This window comes from Diprion similis, chromosome 3 (assembly GCF_021155765.1).
Source record: "Diprion similis isolate iyDipSimi1 chromosome 3, iyDipSimi1.1, whole genome shotgun sequence".
Taxonomy (NCBI): Eukaryota; Metazoa; Arthropoda; class Insecta; order Hymenoptera; family Diprionidae; genus Diprion; species Diprion similis.
In genome coordinates, this window is record NC_060107.1 from 9423806 (window position 1) to 9445821 (window position 22016).

The following is a 22016-nucleotide window of genomic DNA, read 5'->3' on the forward strand; positions in this document are numbered from 1 at the left end:
AACTCGAGTACTTAATGTTATTTTGTACCAATGATAGTCAACATGAAGGAACTAACATTCAGATTGTGTAATCGAAATGAATTTGAGAAAATTTGCGTAACATAAGTTCCGATATCAATAATTTCAGACAAGAATGTGTAATCAGTACGTTGAAAATGATTAAATTCAGATGGTCACAATCAAGATTTAATATTTCTGGTACATTACATTGTTCGAGATTTTTTAAACGGTTGTCCACTCTTTTATAAAATTTTTGAATCCGATCCGATTCGTTCAGCTGGCTCGTTCAATAAATTTACGTGTTAATATTTTCTCAACAAAATTCGAAAGCATGCTTATATATAATAATTGCAGAACCGGATATCTCGATATTGATCTACGCTCTCAACATTTTGAAAACCGTAAAATAAAGGTTGAAAAAACCAGCGGCCCAGAATTTATTACTTTGTGAAAAAAGATTATTAGCCGTACTTCTCGTTACGACGGCGAGTTCATTTCGCCTTTACCGGAGCTACGGCTGCACGGCCATTCTAGCTACGCCATCTTTTTTACAACGAAAACTTCCGAATAAAAATTTCACAACTTGGAGGAGGGTATAACGGCGGAGCCGCACCGACCGGGTCATTAAAACTCGGCGTAATCTCCACGCCTGCGGATGTCCTTGCAGCACCGGCACAGAGAACGACGGTGGAACCAACTTTTAACAACCATGACAAACTGGCAAGAATAAAAAAAGAGCCTCGCGTTTTAATAAAAACCGAGGGATTATTATCCCTGGAATCGCCCGAGGAATCGGTTGCAAATCGTTTTTAAATCAGGAATATGGGTTTCCTTTGTTGTTTTTTTTACAGATTTTCGATTGAAATTCGATTTAAACGACGCCTAGTTTTACTTGAAAATTTTTCAATGTTCCATATTTTTTTTATACGATTCCATGTCGAGTGATTCTTGACTCTCCTCGATCTTGAAGTAAATACAAAATTCAAAACGGGTGATTGGGGTTGATGTTTAAATACGACGCGAGGATATATTTCATTGAACTGTAAGAGTCAAAATGTGGAAAGGTGAAGTTTTTAGAAAATCAAAATCTGTCCGACGATTCAACACATTCTTTTTCGACAAAATTTACTTCTCTGCATTTTGATTATTTTATAATACACTGCGACTTTCTTCATTTTAAAAATTCTCTAACAAAGGTTTGCGTGTGTTTGAAAATTCTATGTTGTGACCATTCAATTTTCTCGCCCTGAAAAGGCGACTCAAAAACTTGGCCACAAATTCACGTCAATTTTGTTCCTCGTCTGCAAACAATATCCCTGCCAAATCGCTGGTTCAGGGCTTTGAGGGGCCGAGAATTCTCAGACAGTCGTCATCAATATCCAAGGCCTGTGAAGTGATCATCTATGGCTCATCCCCTTGCTCAATTCACACACGTGTGCATAGTGCCAGAGGAAGGATACAGTATCTCCCTATCTCCCATCCTGCATCCACGGCAAGGGCCTTTGAACAACAATGAAGTTAGCGTCGCACGCTCGTCAGCGTCAGTAATGCACGGAATTCATGTCAAAGAGAATTTCAACCGAGAGAAGCGGAATGGACGCTACTGATGTGCTGCGGGGGATGCAGGTGTAAGGCAGGAGGGGGGTTGAACACCGCGAAAGGGATGGAAGACGGAGCCTCCGGGTTGCCTCGAGAAAGAATTTAATATCTACTTTGCATCCTTGCCGTTTGTATACATGTAATATATATATATATATATATACATATATATAGGGCATTCCGTGCCAACTCACCGAGCCCGTGACCAATTTAGATTTTCCTGATTCTTTTCTATACGATGAACCTTTCTCCGAAAAAATTTTCTTAATAATTTTATATTTCTTATTTTCTTTATATTCGATATTTGAGCTATCTCAAAAGCGTAATTTTTTTTTTTTTTATTTTTTTTTTATTGATTTTCTACACGGTGTTTAAAATTTTGTATTTCTTATATATTTTTAGTGTTCATTTAACCCGCTCCCGAGAAAAAAAAACATTACAAACCAGCTATTTATGAGATTGTAAAAACGTGAAGAATAATTTCAGAGACTGTGCTTAATATCAATATATTCATTGAACTTACAAGAAGAAATATATTGGGAATGAAAATTCGCAAGTCGAAGTAACGAGGCGCAAGTCACATTAAAATCGAGACACGAAACAGTACAAAGCAGAAGTGACTCGTGTGCGAATAGTCGGAGTGTGGATACATCTGGAGGGTAGAAAGAGGGAATAAAAGAGGGAGGAAAAATGTCACTCGTTTTTTCTCTGCAGCGAGAAGACATCATCTCTGACCTGGAACGTCTGGAGTGACTAAAGGGAGCTCGTTGAGAGGTCGTCTGCACCTGGGCAAGAACAGACTCGCAGACTGTGAGAATATGCGACTCGTTATAGCCTTTCATTCGACGGTAATAAAGCGATGATTATATTCTTGCGGTCCATGCATCAATCGTTCTGGAATTACTATTCCGCAGACGATGTGGAGAATTGTCAACGAGGTGCCTTATATCATGGTCCAGGCGTACTTTCTCAAAATTTAAACAAATTAAAACAAATTTACTCAAAAAATTTTCAAATGATATGACTGCTTTTTAAAATTATTGTTAGAACGAGATCTTCAACGGTGTTTTCGTCCACAGTCAAATACTGAAAGAGAATATGGAGACGAAAAAGGAGATACGAAGATTCGGGAAAATGAGAAAAATCAAAACACCACTCTGGGGCAGTTTTAGTCAAACTGCACGTATCCACCGCGTTACATCTGCCGTTCTACGCTTTGCGCATGTCGCTAATTGCGAACGCTGGGGTACAAATTACCCCTTTCGTTTCTGCTGCTACACGGGCAGGCGCATATAGATATATATATACATGTGTATACACAAATGTGTGCAGACACGAACGGCCAAAGTTAATTCCGGATTTTCAGTCTGGATGGGTGGACCAGGAATATTTGAATTTCCTGGACGTGAAGAGCCTGAAAAATTATCTCCGGCATGCAGCTTCGCGATCGGTCACGTATATAAATTAAGCTACCAGAAATTTATGCCCACTGTATACCGTGATTGTCAAGTTTCATAATTCAAAGTCTGTTTTTGGATTTTGTGGGGGATAATGAGTATTACTGTTTTTTTTTTTTTTTTTTTTTTTTGTTAACAAAATAAAAATGAATAGCCGAAATCATCCAATTAAACAACAAATCTCACGATAAACTCAAGTCAGCTATTAATCAACACCAATTAAGTGAAAAATGGTGGAAGGTTTTTCACAGATATACGTTATTGATCCAGAAAAACGTGCGATACAAACAAAAAGTAAAATATAACCAAACACCACAATTTTTTAAAACTTTTATCTTCAGGAACCAAATGACTTTTTCAAATCCTGCGATGAAAATGCAGGTTGCATTTTAAAAATTCTAACCTTCTCCATTCATGTTTTTTAAATTGTTGTCTGAAAGGTTGACGAAACTCTTGTTCAAATTAATGTAATTTCAATAGTGAAAAACGAATACAATAATTTTCAGGCATATGCTGACCTCACGAAATATAGAAAAATTATAATAATTCACACGAATCGACGTTGGTTAAGAGAGACTAACGATTTATGCAACGCCTGACGACACGATCTATTGCTTATCGTATTATTGACGAAAAACTTTGCGCAAAATACTATGCATCATGTGTTAATTTTGATTTTTCAGACGCTCCACCGGTGCTGCTGTATTCATTTATCGAGCAGACATTGCAGCCTGGACCAGCCGTATCACTGAAATGTTCGGCAGCAGGAAATCCGACACCTCAAGTAGCCTGGGCCTTGGATGGGTTTCCGCTACCAACAAACGGAAGGTAGGTAGCAGGTTTAATTAACTTTCCAGCAGGTCTGTAGCAGCGAATTACAACGTAGAATTATTTTTCATTTCATATCTTAGTGGTTTCGAGAAGAATACTTCGATCACGTGTCTTATTCTATCATTTAAAACAATCTTGAAACCATTTCAACAGGCTGAAAAAGAATATGACTGAGTAACGTGAACCCGAAAACAGTGAAATTGCTTTAACGGATGTAAAAAAAAAGTACGAACAAATTATTTCAAAACCACTCCTATTCGTGAGCAGGAATATGTTTTCCATGAAACTTCCCTGTTCGGCTTCCGGCTAATTCAACAATTCGTGGTAAATCGAAGCGAGCCAAAATGACGCTACCATTTACCTGCTAGGGTATGCGAGTCCACTCGTTGACCAGAGTTTATTCAAATACAGTCAAGGGTGGCGGAATGGAGCAGAGTTGCACAATTGCCACCGAACTGATACAGGAACGCGGTAGAGAAGCCAGAAGCCTTGTGCCAATGGAACCACGCGAGGTGGAACTAGCATGGGCCAACCAACTCCTGCAGTCTGGTTCGCTGCACAACTTTTCTCCCTCGGGTACCTCTGTCATCCCTGCCTTGTTCAGCCCCCGTTTCTGTTTCAGCCCCGCAGATTAGCTCCACTGCCGTGTTTTCGTTCAGGATATCGAGTAGGCTTACCTACCTGGGTCTTTCGTTTGAAAGCAGAACTGCTCCGTTTTCAATCCGAAAAGCTTTATGGAAATAACAAATAAACGATCCTCCTTGAAGAATATCTCTTTTATTCTAATTTTAAAAGCTCGGGTTTGGAACTACAAGTTTTTCCATATTTTAAATAGTACGGGATAAATTTGATTTTGAAAAGATTTCGTGGAGAATTATAAATTCTACCCAAAAGTATACTACTTTAAACGTTTGAATACCGTTTTTCAATTTAAAAAGGAAATGAAGAAAACTCAACTCGTTAATCGTTGAAGCTACTGATTTTTTTCTGCAGACATTTTTATGGAAAATTCTAAACCGTCTACAAATTTGTTATTTGGATTATTGTTTGAAAGGTAACAGTTTAGCCACTCCGAAGGTTTCAAGACGAATATTAACCAAAATTTATAAATTTTAATCTCTTTGGACTTATTTTTGTCAAATTCCATTCTATAGACACTCTTTTAGAAAATTCAATTCCATTCAAAATACTTCCAGCATCAAGTTCGTATTATTACATCTTCTGCGTGCTATTCAAGTATTAAAAATCCTTGATACATTTATAACAAGATTTTCATGTAGACGTAAAGAAAATAACATATTTATTCCAAACGAAACTCGTTCCAATACTCACATTCATCGAAACGTTTTCACTCTGTGCAGAATTTTTATTTAGTCTGAAAATTTTCCGCACATTCCTGTTCACCGATATCGATTCGTATCGAATCCTCCATGCAACGTAAATCAAAAAAATTCTTTCGAACGGTCTTGTATAATCTCGAGAAAAGGAAATTCTGTTTTACATTAGAAACAGTACGGTGTTGGGTGGGAAAATGAGGCCTAATTCGAACTCTGCAATTGCATCTAACTGCAAATCGCATTTCGTAGATGTGCGTCGGATATTGCTTAAAACTTGTTATTTGTTCGCCTGCAACGTTACCGCGAAAAGTCAAAGTCGAGTCTGGCTGCAGCCCCGAGAAATTCGGAAATGAACCTGGCCACACGACATGGACGAAACTCCACGACGCCATTGAATTCTCTGTCCCTCCATTGCATCGTATCTCAAAACCTGCAAGTTCGTTCGCCTCGAGCTTTTGTTTATTCTGCATTTTCTCTCTGGCCCGTTTCCCGGTTCTCTTCTCGTTTTACCAGCTCTGAATTTGTCCGTTGAATGCACTTTGTGTGTGTGGTCGCAGATTTTAGGCAGAGATTGAAACGCGTTGCGGAAAATCATTTATACAACGTGAACGTGTTTTACGTGCACAAAGTACCCGTTTCTATAACGATCGAGTGAGTCTGCGAATGCGCATGCGCAGAGTACTGAAAAGACCACTTTTAAGTCCTAGGTGTGAAAAATCATCTTTTCTGTACTGCGCGTATGCGCTGTCGCGAACAAATCTCACATTACGCAACCCTAATCTCAATTTCGTGCTTCATTGTATTGCAACATTCGTCTTCGACTCTCCTGCGACTCGTATTGCAAACTTACGCCCGGCCCGAAAAGACGAGTTTGCCTCTTTGTTGCACAATATACTATTACTCGGTTCCAAAGTTCCCAAATTACACGCATCCTGGCTGTATGTCATGTACGGTATTTTTGTTCAAAAGCCACTTTGTGCAAAACGGGTAATAATCGGCGCCCATCTCAACGAACTGACTTTTATTTCTTCAAGGGTAATGTGACAGTTGCTAGAATTTTTTCACCCGCGAAACGTGAGGCAGACAGTCGTGGAGGTGAATCGATAGAAGGCAATGGCGCTTAATTGCAAATTCCTGGTTCCTGCCGGTTCAGCAAGTGTCGAAAAAATACGTTCGACGCTTTTGCATCTCGACTGCTGCACCTCCGCCCTTTTTGATTTCTTCTTTTTGCCCCATTTTCGATTACTTTTATTCAGTAGACCGTTCCGCATGGTGACCACAACTCGGTGCGCATTCATTGAACAAAAATGCACCCTTCGGTCCGCTCAATTCATCCGACTTCACGGTCCCTCGGAAAACCATACCGGTTCAGGTAAAACGCGAACTATTTAGAATGCTCTTTATATTTCGCCTAAAAAAATATCTCTCATACAAATGAAAAAAAAAACAGCCCTTATCCTAGACATTGGATTCCCAACGGATGAATCACTGCTTTTTCTAAAGAGGCAGACTGTCCTTCGGATCTAAAGTACCCAATTCCTAATTGAGGCCATTCAAAAATTTGGAAGGTACAATTTTCTGTTGACCTAAGATAGGCGATCGAAGAATATAATATGTATACAATAGAGGCCTTAAGTGTATATGAGGCATTCCGCGTCATTTTAACTAGGTTCTAACTCTCACCCTCATCTATTTAGTTCGCGAACATTTGTATGGTAGTTGTAACTCTAAAATGCATCATGATTTTTTTCTTATTTTTCTTACCCTCTGCGGGGCCCCGAAGGTCCTAAATTGATGATATTTTGATTATTATCGCGACAATTTCGAAAAATATAAACATAATTACCTCAATTCTATAGCTAAAATAAAAAATATTCCAACTTGAATCAAAGTGGGCAGACAAAACGGTAATTTTTTATATATTTTTTAACTAATGATTTTTGTTTAGCTGTTTTGATTTTTTTTCGGAATTATTAGAGTTCGATATATCTTGCCTAATACAATGACAATCTGTAAATTTTAAGAAAAATTCATAATTCAAAAATTAAAATAACTAAAACACGAAGTTTTTAAGTTTTTTTACAACTTTTAATTGAAATTTAGATTCTCCGTGTATTAGGGAAGATATATTGAATCCTGTACCTCGAAAAAAAAATTAGATTGACTAAAAAAAATGTATTATATAGTTAAAAAATTAACAAATACTACCGTTTTGCCTGCCAATACTTTTCATTTAGGTTACAGGATTGATGTAATTTTTGTAATAATAATATAGTTTAAAGAGCTTTAGGGATATCGGTGAGGGTAGATAAAATCTGAAGAAAAAAAAATTGCAACACTTCTTAAAGTTGGAACAACAGTATTAAAAATTGCGGACGAAATCCGCGAGAGTGAGGATCAGACCCTAATTGAATTGACGTGGAATGCCCCATATATTGATACATAATGTACACTCGAATGCTGCTCAGAAGCGAAATTGAAACACGAAGATAAGGTTCTTCCGTAAACCTCAAACGAGATTCCGTCGGGTTCGCCGGTACGAAACGCGACAAGGGTGACAGTAAATATGGTGTCAGATGGTGGGATAGGAGAATCGGTAAATGGAGGTCGATGCAGTGGCGAGACGGATTCGAGGTATAAAGGAGTTGGACTAGATATAGGTTCAGTCATCGGTGCTTTCAATATTCCATTTCCGCCGATCGAAGATAGGTCTCGTTGAAGCGCGAGAGCATAAAGGTTCGTTAAAGCGATCCAACTCGACCCGCAGCGTCTAGTTAACCAATTAATGTGCGCTGGTTTATGGTAGCGCAAATATTCCAACGAGAACATCTCGTGGAAATTTTTAATACCTGAGCCACAGCCTGGATTTCATCCTGTGCTTCGACGCATTGAGCGTGAAAATTTTTAATCAGATTATCAGGATTCATATGTATATATACCGTGTGTCCATGAAAAAAATGCGCACCTTATGCGCGTGCGTCAAGTCGTTCGAATTTTATTGGCCGACAGTTACAGCCTGATTGAGTAGCTGACGCAATACCAATCGCGATTGTCAGAAAATTTCCCTAGGAGCCCACCGTTAGCTGAGGGATCCTAGGGACTATATATATATATATGTGTGTACTAGGGATATTTTGACGCGTGAAAAATTTTAATTAAAGAAAGTTTTAAAGTATGTCAGGCATTTCGATGTTCAATTGCGATTCAAGATCGATTCTTGTCTTTTGACAAAAGTTTTTTATGTTGATTGAGTTAACTTTGACAATCTTAGACTGAAATAGAAATGTCCTGCAGGAAAGAAATTGACGAGCTTGACTTTTTTACAGTCTCTTTTCACAAATAATACAATCAATATGGACGTTAGATATACAAATATATTACTCACGAAAGTGAACCGTCGCATAAACATTTTCTCAGAATTGGCAGAGAATTTATTAGCAATTTAGAATCTAGAGTCCGTAGAGAAATGGGTATGCGTGCCAAAACATAATTTATAATTAAAATGCAATTCCAGTCACGCCGGGAGCAGTGACGTCCATAAATCCAGTAGTAGCAGTAGCAGTAGTAAAAGCAGGGCCGACGGAATTGCGATATCAATTTCCAGCGTCGAGACATACAGATTTAAAAAAAACACATAAAAAAAATAATAATAACAACAACAACAAAAGCAACTTGAAAAACAAAATGTAAATGACAAAGATATTTATGAAATGAGTAATGGGTGGAGACTGCAGGTGCATGTAGATGATGCAGGCGTATGTATACATATATACATACATTCATATGTATAGCAGTAGAGATAAAGTATTTTTCAACGAGTGCACATCCCGGACGATCCTGCTTTCGCAAAACTACGATCCACACTTGAAATGGGTTTGAAAAAAAAACAGACAAAGAGAAAATACACAATTATATAATATGCAGGGCCCCCTGCGAGCAGACACGTCAAGCGTAACTGACATCCAGTCAGCATTGTGCAAGGTTAAAACTGTGTCCATATGGGCATACCCTATACTAGCGCATGTGTACTCGGTTACTTGCCATTGTTGCAGAAGTCATATTATGCGTTCGTTTTGCTTCCTTTTATTCTCGTCTCTGTTTCCACGTGTTTGCTTTTGTGGTCTTTATTGAGGACGTGTGAGACAAATAGTTCAGCAAAAGTATCAAAGCTTGAGATTCAAGTAAGGCATAATTCACGTTTGGTGAGGTGAATTTTATTCAAAGAATTTCTTCTTCGCGCGAAAAAGAAGATAATAAAATGTTTGTCATCAAGTGAGGAACCGAGGAAAGAATATATTTCAGGGAATTTGTAGATGATTCATTCGTTGATGATTCACGAAATGCTCCATAATTTTTGAAAATTGTAAAAACCAAAGGACAAAACCTTCTGCAGTCTAGTTCTTTTTCGTCCAGACCATTCACCACATGCCATATTATCCTTAACAAAGTGCGGAGTTACGTTACATTGTAGAATCCTAACAGATCTACGATCCTTCACACAGTCATCACCTGCCAAAATCGACGCAGAGCAAATTGCATTAGCATAGCCAGTGAGACCTCGAAGCTTGGAATTGAGGAATTTTTCCCCCGTCATTCGCTTTTGCAATCTTTGCAGAATAAAGTCTCATTTCTATATTTTCAGGTCCGTAATTGGACAGTACGTCACCGTTCACGGAGACGTGATATCCCACGTGAACATAAGTCACGTCATGGTTGAAGATGGTGGTGAATATTCCTGCACAGCCGAAAACCGAGCCGGCAAATCAACTCATGCAGCCCGACTCAACGTATACGGTATAACTGAAAGCTTCAGGAGCTTCAGGGTTCGCTTTGAACTCGACACCACGCGTGGTCTCACCTCCTTTCTTCCATGCTTTCTTCCTCTCCAGGTCTTCCCTACATTCGCATGATCCCGAAGGTGACCGCGGTCGCTGGTGAAAGTCTTCGGCTCAAGTGTCCCGTCGCCGGATATCCGATCGAGGAAATCAAGTGGGAACGCGGAGGACGAGAGCTTCCCGATGATCTAAGACAGAAGGTGCTTCTCGATGGGACCCTCATCGTTTCCACCGTCCAGAAACAGGGCGACTCTGGTGTCTACACCTGCTCGGCCAGGAACAAACAAGGACACAGTGCACGGAGGTCCGGAGAAGTCGCAGTCATCGGTAAGGCCTTGATTCTATTGAGAGAAATGATTCGTTGGAGTCAATTGCACGGTTGCGATTCCGAATTATTGATGGTCAAAATTCAGGTTCACTGTCGTTTGAAAATTTGTAAATTTTAATGGTCGAGTTGTGATGTTGATAATCGTTTGAATCAGCTCAGGCGATGACGGTAGTAATACAAGGCTACTTATGGATACAGATTCTTGTAACGACATCTTACCGAGACTTCTAAATCTGTATCCAGAACCGGTCCTGTATTACTACTATTGATGATCGTCTCACTGTCTGTTCCGGAAAATGATGAGAATCTTTTGAAATTTTGGTCACTTTAATTAACGAAAGTTTATCCGATGGTCCGCTTGAATGTTGACTATTCGGAATTTTAATTGGCATCCATATTCAACTTTATAATGTATGACTTTATGACTGTTATATTGAAACTTTCGAGATGAAAGAGTCTCAGAACTTCCAGACTCTGCTATCAGCGCTGGTGAAAAGTTTTTGATACTGTTGTGAACTTTTCCCGAATGACATCTTAAAGTGAAAGAGAGCTACTTCTTGATTTCGTTTTATTGTGACTGATGAGGTCTTTATTGTTCAAGTTAGAGAAGCTCTCTACAAACTTGTCGAAATTCCGTTTTTGCCATCGTATGCCTCTGGCAGTATCGGTACTGCAAGTTGAGTTCGTCAAGTATCGAGGATAAATTGAGTTGGAAATTATAACGCGAGTAAATGCTTCTCGGCTAAGTTCGAAAAACGAGTGGATCGTCGATGAGTGGTCGCGAAAAATCCTGAAACACCTTTAACACGAATTTATTTATAATTTCCTTAACGTTTTATTATTCGGCTACAGTGTCATCTGCAATTCGAATTCAAAATAGAATCTCAATCCCTATTTTCGATAATCGTGCCCTTCGAACTGCACCAGCTGTTAATGTCCGTTATTGTTTATCCACGCGGAGTAATCGATAATCACACCGCATAATCAGCGCTGTCAGCAGATATCATAATATTAATTCAGAAGGTATTTGATCAACGATTAACGCGAAATACGAGCGCTGGACTCTTAGTCAAAAGAAAGAAACCAGACAAAAATTTCAACCATTCGGGAGGAACAACGGATCTAGGGATTCGCGAAGCAGGTCACATTCCGCTACATCCAGGAGGAAATTGCGGGGAGAAGAAGTCTGCAAACACTGGAAAAAGGGAGGAGAGGAAGAGGGAGAGCCAATCGTGGACTCGGACCAGGTTCATCGCCGTTCAACTAAAGAAAGAAGTGTTTGTTGTAATTCCAGTTCCCCCAAAAATTAGCCCATTCACCGCCGACCGTGACCTCCATCTGGGAGAACGAATGACCCTGACTTGCTCTGTGACGAGAGGCGATCTGCCGCTATCAATCTCCTGGCTCAAAGACGGGCGTTCGATGGGTCCCTCGGAACGAGTCACCGTGACCAATGTGAACCAGTTCAATAGCGTACTGACGATTGAAAGTTTATCTCCAGATCATAATGGCAACTACTCCTGCGTGGTCAGGAATTTGGCCGCCGAAGTGTCGCGCACTCAGCGACTTGTGGTTCATGGTAATCACTCACTAGGCCTCATTACTGCCCGACGCCCTGCCCGCCCAGTATGAATGGATGTACATACTACATACATAAGTCTGTATATTGTCTGTGCGGTCAACACTGTGCTCTTGTCATGCAAGGGAGAGGCCAATTACCATCACACAGGGTGAATTGTGCCGAGTGTTCAAGTTCAGAGGAGAGTTGTGTCGAGTCTGCGTTCTCCGACCGCTTGTACATGAGTATAAACACGTCCACACCTCGCATGACTTGCTGTGTGATCCCTCTCTTCTCTCTCTCTTTCTCTTTCTCCCCTAGCTTTTCACTTTCAAATCATCCTCCACCTGAGCCTTAGTCACTGCTTGCCTCCACGTTTGATTCACTTCATCAGGCTACAACGGTTTCATTCAAACCTTTTCCGTAAGCCATCGTAAATGGTTCGTCGATTTTTCCCCAGCAAAACGCTTTACTCTGCATCTAATTGAAAAGTCTGCACATTTCTCCCGACGCAGGACAAGAGCAACGTGGTGATTCCGTTAAATTGGGTCTTGCTGCGAATGCCTGATACAAACGCCTTAGTCTGCGATGTACGGGGGGCAGGGGGGCACGGAGCCACCCCTCTGTTGTATCACTATATAACTACGTTACTATTACATGCTATACGTACTATATACTGTATATATATATACATCAACTATACATACTGTTATCACTATTATACTATCGCATATGAATGACACGTAATATCTTTATATACATACCGAACACGATGGTGTTGAACGCGTCACAGGCCACACCGGAAACCCCAAGCTATACAAGCTTCGAGGACAAAAACAAGTTTTATTTTTGGGAATTCTATCTGCCTCGTTGATTCAGCGGAAGAAAAATCAATTCCAAGTACTTCAATAACTCGAAATATTGATAACAATTACAATTTCTCGATGTCGATGTTGAGTAAATGCAAATTTGTCCTGATTTTTTCTCGAACTGACGGTCTACCTACATGGCTGTTAAAAACTTGAGGTATCAATAAAACGAATCACTTCTCCGGCATCGAGAGGTGGTGCAACCCCCAAAGAAGGGAGTCGGGGGATTTCGGTGAAGCTTGGAGACGCGCGGTCCACAGGACCAGATGTAAATATTCGAAAACGACAAATCGTCGAACGATATGTATATATAAACATATTATGGGTACAAAGTTTCGTTTTCATACCATCTTTTTCTCGCTCTGACGTATGGTTCTCTGCTCTTTCTTGACCTTTTCCAGTACCCCCTATAATTGAGCCATTTACCTTCCAAGAGGGACTCTCTGAGGGGATGCGCACGCGGACGGTGTGCGGGGTCGCGGCGGGTGATCCTCCCCTGACCATATCCTGGCTGAAGGACGGCCAAAATCCCTTCCACCTACCCCCAAAGCTCGCATCCGCCGCCAATGTTTCCCAACTCGATCCCTATTCCAGTCTCCTAAGTATCTCGAGTCTTTCGGCCGAGCATTCCGGCGACTATACCTGCGTCGCCGCGAACCCCGCCGCCGAGGTCAGGTACACGGCCAAGCTACAGGTAAAAGGTAACTAATCGCTACCACCACCACCACCGCCACCGTCAACCTCGAACCCCAAACTCTCTCCTGGTCCCAAACCGAACACGGATCTTTGATAGAAGCCGAAGCGTCGAGTCGTAAGCATTTTTCCTCCGCGAATTGTTTTTGGTTTCTAATAAGATCGAAAAATATCTTTCTGAATCGTTCGAGATGAAAATCCGTTTCGTTACCATAATCAGAAAAAAAAATATTTTCTACCGTGCACGTCGATCGGTAAAACGTACTCCGAGTTACAGAAATGCAGGTAGATTCCTATGAGAATATATTCCGAATTGCATAAATGCAGGTGGATTTAGTAACATCGAAAGTTCCTTCACTGGACAAATAGATTTTTATTACTTTAACAAAGCTCCCCCGTGTTACTTAATATTATAGATACTCATTCGACTGTATCAGTTTTTGATAACTTAAAACTGAAATTCATCTCGGAGGAAAGAAACGGTCTGAATCTAAGAAATCTGGCAACTTTCTCAATTTTCTGTGATTAAACGAGACCATCTTCGAAGAAACTTCGACGGTAATTTCCATCTCTGCGGTGATTTCTATCTACTACCAGCTGTACAAATATAAAGTTAATTGAAGAGTACCGCGACTTGTTCGAAATCAGTTCAACTTTTTCGCGTTTTTGCTCCAAGTTTGATTCGACGCGCGATCAAACGCAAGTGATGAATCTTCTTTAGAATTTATTTGCTATCGTTGTTTTCCTTTTTCCTTTTTTTTTTTTTTTTGTGTCACAGTCACTTCGCCATGAAATGAATATATATAAATTCTGATATCAACAGAGTTGAATGTTGAAACAACGACGGAACGGGAGATTGGGACCAGGACAAAGTTTAACCCTAGAAACGGATGAGCTTGAAACAAAATTCCCGTATTCCTGTGACAAGTTGGTTAATTAGGCGAAGCTAATTAAATTATAATTAAAACACGTTAATTGTACATTCGCGTATATATTGTGACAAGCTCACCTTTCTCCATCCGCGACTGACATCAAGCAGGAATTTCTGACGTAATTGATTACAAAGTTTTTGGCACAAGCGTTGTGTATGATTCAATAAAAAAAAAAAAAAGAATTCAATAAATAAAAACAAAATGCCACGCAATGCGCTTAGGCTTTCGAAATTTCGAGTTTGTCAATGGCAGTCGCGTTTCCCGCCCACCTTCGACACACCTTCAAACTTGAAAGGAACATCACGCCATCATCGTCATAATCATAATCGCCATCGTCATTATATACGCTTTCGGTTTGAATCCTGCGCCTAATTCATCCGCAATCACCAGATATTCCCGCTAGGAATTTAGCTGACCCAAATGAAGAGAAAATTGTTGAAAATGAATATTACAGACCCTTCAGTTTTCTTGTTTAATCACGGTATTCGCAATATGCGAAAATTATTCCAGTGCACCTTAAGAATATATCGATAACATACAGATGTAGATTGAAGATAACAAGCTATAGTTTGTACAGAAGTAAAAAAATTCGCATATAGTTTATCACCCCGAGCACAGTGTAGTACCCTAATTATATTATTAATCACAAGCCTTCAATTTAATTGAGCTTATATACATATATATAATATATACAGTAGCTGCTGATTTCGCTGATCTAGCATCGTGTTCGTCGAGTTAAAATTACCTAGCAAAAATCATTCAGCCGAACGTAACATTTTTACTTTCGATCTGGGAACAATCTTTTTTCTTTCTCATTTCGACGATTAAAACTTAATTAGAATTATTTTTTATCGAACGAAAGCGCAATTTTTACTACATTAAGAAAATACATCATCAAACCGAAATAAGAGAAAAAAAAAAATTCAGGATTTGAATAGCTGGAGCACTTTTCTACTGGTTCTATAACAGCTGCTGTAACTGATTTGAAATAGAAATATATGTTTTCATGAAACCGAAGTCAACTCACACGCTGAGCGAACGTAGTGACTAAAATTGCAAAAATTTTCTTTGAACTTTCGTTAAACTTTGTGCTTAATTAACTTGTTAATGAGTTTCTGTATCGTATTACGAGCCCTTACAACAGGTTTCAAACTGATTCTTCGTTCAAAAGAGGCTACTGGATCGAAGAAAGTAATTAAACCTTGATTAATTTTAATTACAGAAATCTTGCTCAAAACTGATCTCGGATATCTTAATGACTAATTCGAAACGCAGCCGAGTCCTACAAGTTAAATAAACCAAGTTGAATTTTTTTTTAGTTGAATTCACAGAGATTTTTGCTTCAAAGATAATTGCATTTTCGAAAGTTTTGAAATATCGGGAAAGGGTAGGTCTCAAAATTCCTAGCGTGGACGCGTTCGATCCCAGTAACCTAGAACTCCTTGAACACAATGTGCGTGTATTCAGTTTACGTTGCTTTGGCTCTCTGGGAATGCGTCGGTATCTCGTGGACCCCTCTGAGGTTTGTTTGACTTGACAGAATCATAAAGGTAACAGTTGCACCTTCCTCATTTACCGTTATTATAACCTGTATGAAACATACATAAAATAACCAAAGAAAAAAAAAAAGAACTCCAATTTTTGCACGCCTATATCTCTTAACCTTCACTTTTTAATCTTCTATATAATATATATTTACTAAATCTCTCACTTTTTTACATCAATCGTTGGACACTTTCTATCTCTGTATTTTACATAATCTTTTGCATGCTTTTTATATTCACCCAGTAAATTGTTAACACGGTCAAAGCAATGAGGGTGTTTTGTTTTTTTTTTTTAAAAAACTTTATGCACAACTAATTATTCAAAATTCTATTATACATGCGTATAGAATATCAGATAAGACTAGGTTATTATAGAACTAAAAAATTTAAAAACAACACCTGAAATGCCTTGTCCGCGATATTTGTTATGGTAGTTGTACGTATATATTAGTAATTGAATTTGGAATAGAGATTCTCGTTTGCTGTTCGCGTTCACGAGACACAAAAAAAAAAAATCACCAAGCAAACTTGTAAAAAGTTGAGTATCATAAAGTAATAGTACGAATTATCGTTCTCATGATATTCATTATTGTTGTTATTATTATTGTTACTCACCAGTAAAACTTTATTATTATTATTGTTATTATTATTGGAATTACGATTTATATTATATATAAATATGATTATTATATATTATTGCCGTTGTAAGAGGTTGAACCACTACCCACCCCCCCCCCACAGTATCTACACAGTATCTCGCTTATGCAGCGTTATTATATCACCACAGTAACGTAGATCCCGGACCTTCATCATTACCGATATACAGGGTGTTCTTAAAACAATTTCTATTTTCTTCTTTGTTGTGCGACAATGCATCGAAGAATTATGAATTTTTTTTCTTTTTTCACTTCTAATACGTTTAGCTCGCAATTTCGGACCGCCTAAATTCTTTTGCTGATCGATTGTTATCATCGAACAATAATAATAAGCTTTTATATCAAATCCTTCGGTAGACCCAATTCAATTTTTCATTATTAGCTGATATCTATGAGTCAATTTAAAGACAAAAACGAAAAAAAAACGAGTTAATAAGATCACAATATTACTTTTTTGGATCACGCTATATTGCACATTATCACTTACGAATAAAACGGAAATTGTGAAACGTTATTAGGTATGTAATACTGTCCCAAGAATACATTTCATTGAATGCGATTTGATTTTTTGTCTCGGTTAAAAAAAAGATGTTTAGAAATTTTTATTACATTAACAGCATAACGTCAGAGCTCAGGATCGCAACGATTAAGGAGTAAAGTAAAAGTTACTTCAAGTCGCCCTGTATGTCGCCATATAAACATCTCTCGATATATATATATACATATGTATATATAAATATACATATACATATGCTGTTAATTTTATATACATAAATATCGTAAAATTATACAACGAAGCGATGTTAGTAAATCACTATAGAAGACACACGCTTTTTGAGTATATATATTTAAAAAATTGTTGTCATCATTATTATTATTGATATTATCATTATCATCATTATTACACAGCACCGTCCGTGCATCAGCGCCGTTTCGTCGCTCTCCTGAGTTCATTGCGCTTTTATATTTATAATTGTATTATTATTATTATCGCATTATTATTATTATACACACTGATACTGTATCAGACCTATACCGATATACTTCAGCCCCGTAAGTTAAGAAAATTCAGGCCCTTTCGGCCCCTCGAATCACCTTCTAACGCTATTCTCTCTCCTTCCAGTTCCTCCTCGATGGATAGTCGAGCCGACCGATATGAGCGTCGAGCGAAACAAGCATGTCGCCCTCCACTGTCAGGCCCAGGGCGTCCCGACGCCTACCATCGTCTGGAAAAAAGCCACGGGTGAGTAAATGTCAACCATGTCCAGACCATTTTATCTTTCTGGATTTTCGTTCAACTCCGTCTTACGCGATTTAGTTTTCTGAAGCGATCGCTAATTCGCTTGAGACTTCAAGCAAGAAGAGAAATCGAGAAATATAGTTTTGGGCAAATAATGAAAACTAGTAAGTATGATTGAAGCTGTGACAAGTAAATCTATATAGTAATATGTGTAATGTATCCATTCTTTTTGAATGTGGTTATTGATACTGAATTTTTATCACTATATTGCTACAATTTAAGATTAACGTAGAAAAAAATTAATTTCGAAGTATTGTTTGACTGAAAAATATATAGTAAATTCAAAAAACAAATTTGATAAATTTAAAATCTAGTATTGCCAATTATAATTACTTACCAAGAGATATTGGCAGGCTTTGACGTCACGTATTATATGATTTTGCAATATTTGCTCGTGCAACGGCGGAAACGAAGTCGCCTTTAACCAGACCCTGCTCTTTATCTCCCTCCCTTTTTCTCCGCCTTTACATCCTAATTGAGATGAAAAAAGCGCTTAACATCAAACGATATGATCTCGTTAAATTTTCCGGGTAAAAGTGTTGCAAAAAAAAAAAAAAAAATGGCAATTCCTCGCTACTCTTTCGGTGCAAATAAGGATAAAAAAAAGAAAGAAAAAAATAACGTGGAGATCGCGCGGGCGGAAAAGCGAAGATGTAAACGGAAAGGAGAAGAAAAATTGAATTGAACGGTTATTCCCAACTGAGTGGATACTTACGCAGAGTCGAAAATCATTAGCGAACCCCACGATTAAAAGCTCGAATAAAAGACAGATCTTTTACATGATATTTATAAATGTGAACACTCTGGTTGAAAACCTGTATTTACGTATGAAAAAATTCTAAAAACCGTAAGCATAGCACTGAAAGTGCAGCCGTTATTGCCAAAATTAATTGCGTTAGGGAACTTTTTGTTGTTTGGTTCTTCACTTGATAAGAAGGTAAGACATTTGACAAAATGATGATTTATGGTTTTTTACGAAATAGTTTTGAACTGTGACGATTGATCAAAAATTAATTAAGAACAAAATGATCTGTTCCTTAAAATGTGATAACCAATACACTTCACGCACTTCAGAAATCATTATACAATCATTTAATAATATATATGGAAATTACTTTTTTGCTGTAATAATTGTCAGCTTTTTCGTTGAAAACCAGAATGGTTTTGGACAAATTTCTTTAGTCATGCTTCTGATCTAAAGTTTTTCTTTTCTATAATTCTGTGTATTTATCGTTATAAATCGTTAATTAAGCGACTCCTAATATAATTTCTAGTTATTTTTCGAACTTCTTTTTCAGGAAGTAAATCCGGAGAGTACGAAGAGCTGCGTGAGAGAATGTACACGAAACTTTTAACGAACGGTACATTATTGCTACAGCATGTAAAGGAAGACCGAGAGGGTTTTTATCTCTGTCAAGCGAGCAACGGTATTGGTACCGGAATTGGGAAGGTGGTTCAGCTCAAGGTGAACTGTAAGTATCAGATTTTTACAAAATGTAAGGAAATATATTTTAAACGAGATTTCAAGTCGAAGCGCAGCTGGTGAACCATGATAACGAGTCAGGATCCTTTCACATCCGTTAAGCGATTGAAATTACAGCAGTAAGAATCGTTGAAACCCTCGAAGCTTTTTGCCTCGACTTAAACGTCTCGCCAAGTACGAATTCAAGAATACTCGCTATTAAATACATGATCACGTCACGTGGATTTTGTGCACCAGTTTCATTCTAAAATTCTGATTGGTTTCTCAACGTCCATAAAAGTTGGGCTGATGATTCCTCTATAAGCTTTTTTGTTCTCGTTGTTCATTAAGCTTCGGCTCCTTTATGATTGAAGTGAAGCTTTTCCTTAACTCGGTTTTCGCTTCTCTTAGGCTTGATATCACGCTCGTGTGTATTTATACCTCAAAAGCTCCGTCGAATTTCTGCCGATATTAAAGCATCTTGAGGTTTAATTTAGTGGGATTTTAATGGCCGAGAATCGGCGATGAGTACCCTCAAACTATATCTCATGACTTTCGTCTCTTCGCGTCGGACCATCGCAGTTGGAGACCAGTTTTCATCCCGCCTAACTCGAGATACTTAAAGCGTCCTATAATTAGTTTCCAGACCGAATTTCAACCTCCCAAAACAATTAAAACGGACCTTTGGAATGTCCTCCGCGTCGTGTTAAATTAAATTTCCCTGCAATTTCCGTGAAATCTGAGAAGTCTGCTCGACCGTGATATTGTCACGTTATTTATACTAATTGTAAGTGCAAAAACGTCTGGCCCGTCACTGCCAGGCGGTATCTGAATACCACGAAGTTTTTGTCCTATCCGAGAAATTGAAATCCGGTTCGCGTCGTCATCGGTAGATTATTGCGAACTAGAATCAGGAATTGAAGAATCGTGCGATGCAGCGAATTGAATTTAGATGCAGAACACGATGCAAAGCTGAACCACTCGACGCTGGTTCGAAGTCACGTCCAAGAAGTTCGGGGGGAGGGGGGGGGGGGGGGGGGGTTAATCGAATATATAATGAATGCAAACGGGATTTTAATCACCCGACGATTGTGCCTGGGAGCAAAATGCCTTGGCGCAGGAGGTCAACATGGCGTTGCGGTTAAAAATTTAGTCGTCGAATCGGGATTGAATCTCGTTGAAATTCATTCGAAAACCCTCGACGGTATAATTAACTCGGTTAAATTACCGTCAAGTTTGAAACCCGTTTCAATTCAATTCCGTTCGTCCAATTGAATACACAAGCAAGAAGATCGCGTTCATTGTGTCACCTGATTTCCATCCACGATCTTCCAACAGCTGCAACTAGTATTGTCGCTAATTTTGCAGTCTCAGAAACTTCCGTTCAAACTTTGACCCACCGTCATGGCACAATCACATGGGGTGAAAACGCAGCGACAACTCGACTGGATCAAACGAACTCTGCATCTTAATTATGTATCTTATCCTGCGGACTTCAGACTGATGCACTTTTCCTCACTTTTGAGAACCAATGCAGTTGATCCTGTCTCTTCTTTCAACAGCCTCTCCGTACTTTGCGGCACCCTCTCGTCTGGTCACGATAAAGAAGGGCGACACCGCGACGCTGCACTGCGAAGTCCACGGCGATAAACCGGTCACTGTCACTTGGTTGAAGGGTGGAAAGGTCGAGCTCAATCCATCGACGAATTATCGGTAAGAACGGACTTTCAGACTGTCCTGTAGAACTTTGGCTGCAGAGCCCTTTGGACCACGGAAAACCGTTTGGATCACCTAACAAAGTGTCGATTAGTCGATGCTAAGTGGAAACATCGAGTCATCTGTATACACCGAAGTCCCCGTTCGCGTTGAATGAGCTTTGAGTTGATTTAACTCAACGTTGACTCGCGTTGAATCACTTGCTAATTGGTACTCTTGGTTTCCAACCGTATGCCATCTACCTCGAGTAATGGCACATGTTAAATATTTTGCAGCAGGAATTTCGGTAACCTGCTCAGTTTAATTTAACGCCTGCATAATATATTTTCTTACAATATAAACTCGTGTTTTCTCGTCAAGCGTCACTGTGAAGCAAGAGATAACTCCGGATGGCGTCGTGGCTCAGCTTCAAATCGCTTCAGCCGAAGCTTCGGACAATGGAGCTTACTTTTGTCAAGCCAGCAATCTTTTTGGACGCGATCAGCAACTGGTTCAGCTTCTGATTCAAGGTAAACCATTTTTTCTCACATTATATGTAGTATTTTCTTTGTCTTTTTACAAAAGTTGGAGTCCAGAACGATGGTGGGAATTGGAGAGAAACGAGGCGCGATTAAGAGGTTCAGAATCGGACCTTCAAAAGTACTTTGCCTTAGGTTTCTAAGCACGTGGCGTTTCTCTTCGCCATTATCGTTTCAACGCTTATAGTTAGTGCGAATTGCTAGCGAAGTCCATACACGCTAGGCGGAGAACGTTGGGTGCAATTGAAGCTGAATCTGACGCTCGATTAATCACCTGAGAGATTTAATTCCAAAGTGTAATTAATTACACCGTTTTAGTTGACTTTTTTGCCTCGTCCTGCCGCGAGCTGGGTGACCCTTTGCGCGAAAATACTGTGGTGA

The 22016-nt window shown here is 39.1% G+C and overlaps 1 protein-coding gene across 6 annotated transcripts in view; it reads left to right on the forward strand.

Moving 5' to 3' along the window:
• LOC124416743 (Down syndrome cell adhesion molecule-like protein Dscam2) overlaps positions 1-22016 on the forward strand; it is a 104135-nt gene that overhangs the window by 67474 nt on the left and 14645 nt on the right. For 3 of the 6 annotated variants that reach the window (XR_006930809.1, XM_046898020.1, XM_046898022.1), the window contains exons 8-15: positions 3740-3884; positions 9867-10018; positions 10114-10386; positions 13216-13515; positions 17763-17882; positions 19238-19411; positions 20964-21114; positions 21478-21626. Coding sequence is in view for 5 of the 6 variants with exons in the window: in XM_046898020.1 (XP_046753976.1) it covers positions 3740-3884; positions 9867-10018; positions 10114-10386; positions 13216-13515; positions 17763-17882; positions 19238-19411; positions 20964-21114; positions 21478-21626 (1464 nt within the window). In the remaining variant the exon portion in view is untranslated. Of the gene's footprint in view, positions 1-3739; positions 3885-9866; positions 10019-10113; positions 10387-11681; positions 11967-13215; positions 13516-17762; positions 17883-19237; positions 19412-20963; positions 21115-21477; positions 21627-22016 lie in introns of those variants that run through there. The other 3 variants (XM_046898025.1, XM_046898021.1, XM_046898023.1) reach the window with 3 other exon arrangements.